At 41.8% G+C, this 6,000-nt stretch overlaps 1 protein-coding gene across 4 annotated transcripts in view; it reads left to right on the forward strand.

Annotated features, from left to right (window-relative positions):
• LOC147423602 (protein CHUP1, chloroplastic-like) overlaps positions 1-5,384 on the forward strand; it is a 55,039-nt gene extending 49,655 nt beyond the window's left edge. For 2 of the 4 annotated variants that reach the window (XM_086502255.1, XM_086502256.1), the window contains 4 exons: positions 3,626-3,813; positions 3,949-4,060; positions 4,643-4,783; positions 4,855-5,384. In XM_086502255.1, the coding sequence (XP_086358381.1) occupies positions 3,626-3,813; positions 3,949-4,060; positions 4,643-4,783; positions 4,855-4,935 (522 nt within the window). In that variant the 3' untranslated portion in view covers positions 4,936-5,384. Of the gene's footprint in view, positions 1-3,615; positions 3,814-3,948; positions 4,061-4,642; positions 4,784-4,854 lie in introns of those variants that run through there. The other 2 variants (XM_086502257.1, XM_086502258.1) reach the window with 2 other exon arrangements.
• Positions 5,385-6,000: the final 616 nt, after the last annotated feature.

The following is a 6,000-nucleotide window of genomic DNA, read 5'->3' on the forward strand; positions in this document are numbered from 1 at the left end:
TTTAGTCTCAATGATCTCTCGGATGATTCGGGCTAAGGCCTCAATGCCACATGAGATTATTCAAGGCGAGCTAGGTGCCCCCCCTCTCGTGGTCGAGGCACTTACTAGATCAGTATCCTTCATGCATAGTTTATGAGACCTCCCCAGAGAAAGATATGCTGGGCTAGCCCTCGAGCCATCTAGACAGCTAGCGCTACAAGGGGATACAGCATGCTGGTATGGGAAGATGACATCATGGTTTCAGTCAAATGGTTTCAGCATGGATAGACTACCTCCGTTCCAATACTCCTTGGATGCACCCTCCCTATCTCTCACACGGAAAGAGATCACTAGACTCATATGTCAGGATCTAATTCAACTTGATGCCAGGAGCACAACCCACACAGGAGTTAGGCACGAAGATGGATTTCTATAGAGAGCATCTTCTCCAACTAACAGAGGATGGATATGTAAGCAGACATGCCTTTATGGACACTCATCTATCCCATGGGATACGATGTGCTATTGGTCAGATGTGCACATCATCGCATCAATTAGAGATTGAGACCGGCAGATTTAGGAGATTACCAACAGAGGCCAATATTTTCTAGTTGTGTTATATAGAGCCAGAGACAGAGTTACATCACCTATGTCGATGCCTGGTATACTATTGAGATACGAAGCCTCTTTCATTGTCTATTCAGAGCGGGCTTCGGACGGCTGGCTAGAGTCATGAGTTATCAGGATCAGAGATGCCTCGGGTTGTTTTTGCTAGAGCTGCGCAATCACAAGGAGAGTCTCTTGAGGAGATCAGGGAGTGGGAGACATTCACAGAGGGAGATCAATGACTTTTTTAGAGCAGAGACTCAGCAGTCAAATGAGCAAGCTTCATAGCAGACTTCATAGCCCACCAATACCAGAGTTATACTACCTATATCATTATCATCAATGTTCAAGAATGCCCGGTATCGGGCATTTTCCGAGAAAGTATTGCATCGTTCGCTGAAGAGCATCGTCAATGTCCGCCTCTGTAAATAGTCGTATTCAACGTCTCTCATGTCTTGCTAGAATAGTCCTAACCCTCTGATGGAGCCTCCGTCGATGTCGTAGTCGCCCTCATAGATGTGGACATCTAGCTCTCCCGAGCTCAATGGTGATTTTAGTTTTTCACTTTACTTCATTTTCATTTTCTATTTTGTACCCAGACATTGTATTACATTCACCAAGATTGTATCAGTTTAGTCTCATAGGTCATTTTAGCCTTTTGAAGACATTTAATATAACATTTCATTTCATTTCATTTCTCTCTCTCTTTTCAAGTTCAGTTCAGTTATTTGCAGTTTTTGTTCGTGTGTTGCTAGTAATTTCTCGTCTGGGAGTGTCCAAGCCTATAACAATGAGTCAAACTTGGAAAAATAATCTCTAAAGAAGATGGTGCAAACAGATATGGGTGATTTCAATAATTCAAAATGGCTGACACCGCAACAAGTGGTAGACAGTCTCCTTTGAGTTTTATATCAATGACTAGGTTCAGAATCCACCACGAGGCTACTCATGGTGCAAGGGCTGCCCCAAGAGAACAAGATACCTCTCAGGTGGCATGATATAGAAGTCCTCCTATCCATTGATAATCCAAGCGGGGCTTGTCTATCAAGGGTGTCACTGCAACTTTATGCCTCGGTGTTGCTCCAATCACATGCATCTTTGGTCCCATCTCTTCATGCTTCACTCCCAACTGTGCCACCATCTCTAGTGAGATAAAGTGGGCCTTGGCTCCCAAGAAAATCAGTGCCTCTTGATCTTGTACTCTGCCCCACGCTCAGTACTCTCGTCCTCTTGATCCTATGGAGTCTCCCAACAAATGTGATACTAGTCCTTTTTGTCTTTTCCTTCTTTACCTTCCGTTCATCAGCAACCTTTGATGTCTCAAGCTTGTCTACTGGACTTTCCTTCATGGGACACTTGACTGAAATATGGCTTGTTTAGTACCCTTCCCTTGCTTGTACCATTCTGCACTCTGTGCCGGTGTCACTGTGGCTCTCTAGACAGCTTCCACTTGAAAAACTTTTTTGTCTTCTTCTTACCTTCTTCTGCTCTTTGTCCTATGACTTCTCTTCAAAATCCTCGTCTGCAAATGTCAATGATGCCTTAAGCAAGGCATAGTCGTCCTGTGTATGTTGGCAACCTTCTACTTCAGGCAATACTTCTGCAACTCAAGCACTTTATATACTCCTCCAAGGGACCATCCAGAAAGAATCCATGGGAAGAAAAGTATCCCAAAACCATTGGTTGTAAGACAATGAAGTTTCAGACTTTTTCAAATCCACGGATGGTTTCAAGCTGTGAGAATTTGTACCTCATAAGTAGGTGTCAACCATAGGGAAGCAAACAACTGTTTGAATCCCACCCAAGTACGATGTGCCTGTACTTGAAGCAATTTGGTCAATCAACACTGTTGTGCATTCCCCTTTAGAAAAGGCTTCTAAGAGTTGCCTCCTAAGAAAGCTGTATCATACTCTTACATGAAAACCAATGTTTTTATCTCATCGTGAGGCACTAAAAAGTGTCAAACTTCATAGTTTGGCCGCCTCCTTTAAAGTCCTTCTGTGATTCCAAAGGTGGCAATTGATTGTACATATGAGGCCTCGAGTGTGTCTTGCCCTCTATTTGTCCTGAAGGTTGACGGTATTCGTCCTCCATACATACTAGTAATCCCACTCTTAGGAAATCCATACAAGTTTCCAAACATGCTAGGCATAGCATCGTACATCCTCCCATATATCCAGGCATCCATGCTCAATATGTGCCAAAAGCACCTATAATGTACAGTTCAAAGCTACCTGCACCAATGCTATATGGTCCAAAAGCACCTCCCTTCACTCCGAAAGACTGAAAGAACCTAGAACAGCAACACCAGGAACAGACTGAAAGTAGAAAAATTTAATGAGAGATAACACAAGAGACGAGACAAAGTGGGACGGGGTTCCTCACTCCCCTAAACTAGGCACCTCTAGCTACCTCTTTTTATTGCTCAAAGTTGTGTTGGTTACAACTGCCAGTGTGAGCCAACTCAACTTGAGTCTGAAAGCTTTGGCTCACCCCCTGGCTATATACACACTTGGTCTCTGCTTTACAAGTGCTCAAGAGCACTAAAGTCAACTGCTTGTACAATTGGTCGCCCAAAGGTCAACTCTTTCAAAAACTAACACCCAAAAAGTTCTCCTAGCGTAAAATGTGCCATGCCAACAGCATCCATACAGTGCAATGTCATCAGCCCTCCATACACTGCCATGTCAGCACATGGCCGTACGGCCCGTGCTTTGCTCCGCAAAATGCACCAAATTTTCCAGGTGTTTGACATGGGACTTGGGTCCAGTTCGGCTCAGCTATGTTTATCCTCATCAGATCTGACTTGAGTAGTGCCACATTACCATGTTGTGACAAAATTAATATAGAATTGAAGATGGTCAGGGATTTACTATTCAATAATATGGATGGCTTGGTGTATATACGTTTGGCATTAATTGTTGGACATCTGTAGAGGAATTTTGGTTCAGCTCATATTTTATCAGAACATACCAAATTATGCTGTGAGTGTAAATTGTGTGGTTATTGATGTTGATAATCTTATTCAAGGTTTGTACAGGGTGAGGTAGACAAGCAGGAATTCTTTGGGTTTCCAGATTTTCCCAGAGATAAAGTAGAGGCAATGAGACGGGCAGTATATGAACATGAAGAATTGAAGGCATTGGAAACTGAGCTGCACACTCATCAGAACGAGCTGAAAGGCCCTGCAGATCTTTCTGTGCAGGATATGAAGACTCTGCTAGAAAAGCAAGTACCTGACATGGAACATTCTTTTCCTGGCCACAAATCTTTTTGAAGAGAGCTAAGTATTACTATGAGAAGAGCCCTCTGCTCATAGGCTCTTTTTGAGTGTTGATGTGTTTTGTCTTGTTTCCTTCTTAGGGTGGAGAACTACATTCAAGGTTTCAAGCAAGCACGAGAACTTGCAATTGCGCAGTTCTCTGCGCTTGATATTCCAACGGCGTGGATGCTCGATTCTGGAATGATTGCCAAGGTATTTGCCTGCACACGTCTTTATCATTGTGAACAAGTATATTGAAGCCTTTGGTAAGTTTTGCATCCGATTAATGCACCTGGGAAAGAATGGGATGGGTAAATATAAACACAGGAAGCCATCAACAATTACGACCAGTGCCATCACTATCAACTTTAGTTTACATCACATCTTTACTATGTTCCAAGAGTGTCATTACTATCCTTGTAATTTTGCATAACATCTCTACTATAATGTGCCCAAAATTGTAGTCTAGTACAGGTAGGCAAGAGCATGCGGCTATGTTGAAGCCCCGTTTTAATACAATATTAATTACAGAAGGCATCAACAATAGTAAGCCACTATATTTGCAGAACACCTGATGTCTTGCATCACAAACTTTCTAACAAACAATGTCCTTCCACCAAGTGGACAATGCAGATACATTGCTTCAGTTCATATTCTAATGGTCTTTTTATCCCATGCAGTTCAGTCCACCTTTTTGTTTCTAACATATGAAGATCACGAATTGTTGCTGATTTGTAAGCAGTGCATGGGCTTGTAGATTTGCTATCTGCTAATTCAACCTTGATCAAACTGTAGATCAAGCTAGCAGCTCTACAACTAGCTCAAAGGTTTATACAACGAGTGACAATACTACTCACAACGCAAGCAGAACCCGGAAGAGTGTCCAGGGAGAATTTGCTGTTGGAAGCCGCAAGGTTTCTACTTCAAGTACATAATGTAAGAACAAGAGGTTATCTGTGAAATTTATCTGTTAGGCCATAGGAAATTCATACATGTCGGAATGACAGTTTGCAGGAGGCTTTGATGAGAAAACAGCAAATGCCTTCAAGCTGCTACAGAGCCAAGCAGACCTCCAAAGTAGCAAGTAAGTAATGCTGTATTGCGACTTCATGATGAGCCCATGACGTCAAATGTTGGATGTGATTAAGGTCCCAAATGGTAAAAGTGGGACACTCAATTGGCAATGACAGCCTTTGTTTGGGATGACATCTATCAGTAGGAAAGTAGAATTGAAGCTTTCCTTGGTATGTCACGGGAAATGATTGTGGTTCTCTCCCTTTGCTAGTATCAGGGCGAGAACACGAGTTTGTATAATGCTTCAAGCAATAGTTATTATACATAAATTAGTACAAAGAAGTGTAGAGTGTTCCAAGTAAGCCTCCTAGAAAGCAAGCCCAAACACTTTTTCTACATATTTGTACATATCCACAAAGTTTTCCATTGATATTGGAAGTATGGAAGTATGTTTCAGTGAAGTGGTGAAAAGGCTTTTGTACCTGTAATAGCATCAATTGCAACTGCAATTAGTTTTTGTTGATATCCATATCTGACAGTAAAATGCTCTGGACTGGCAAAAAATTCTGCTTAATAAAAGAAATCATTTTGATGCTTTATCAATATGGCATGTGTATTCCTCTCTTCTGGCTCGGTACGGAAGTTCTCAATTCTCAAATGGGGCCATGAATGTTTAAGGTTATTTTCTACACTAGATCTACAAAGGAAAATTTTGATGAAGCAATAGTAATTGGAATAAATTTAACTTAAACACTCTTCGCCGCAGAGGGTGAGCTGTTGTAAACTGGTCTAAAAGAAATAAGAACTCTTTCACTCTTTCGAAGTTCACTGGTCTGTTTAAAGACAAATTTTGTGTCGATGATCCTTCACCTCATTAGAAGTGGTGCCACTAAGATTTTATCACTTACATACCTCCTCTTTGCTGCAAGTAAAGTTTCACGGAGTTGGCTCTATCAATGTGTGTTTACCATGTGTAACTTACTCTGGCAACGGAGCTTGGCTGTATTTCACTCAATTGCTGCCCTTTATTTTCCTACCAATAAGATTAAAGGCACCTGCAATAAGTGAAACTTGTAAAATAACCATTGCCAAATAATTCTTCAAAGTTTCTGCACCGCATAGTAGTGGGTCGGAGTGCC

The sequence above is a fragment of the Adiantum capillus-veneris genome, chromosome 26 (genome assembly GCF_014529385.1).
Source record: "Adiantum capillus-veneris isolate H3 chromosome 26, ASM1452938v2, whole genome shotgun sequence".
Lineage (NCBI taxonomy): Eukaryota > Viridiplantae > Streptophyta > Polypodiopsida > Polypodiales > Pteridaceae > Adiantum > Adiantum capillus-veneris.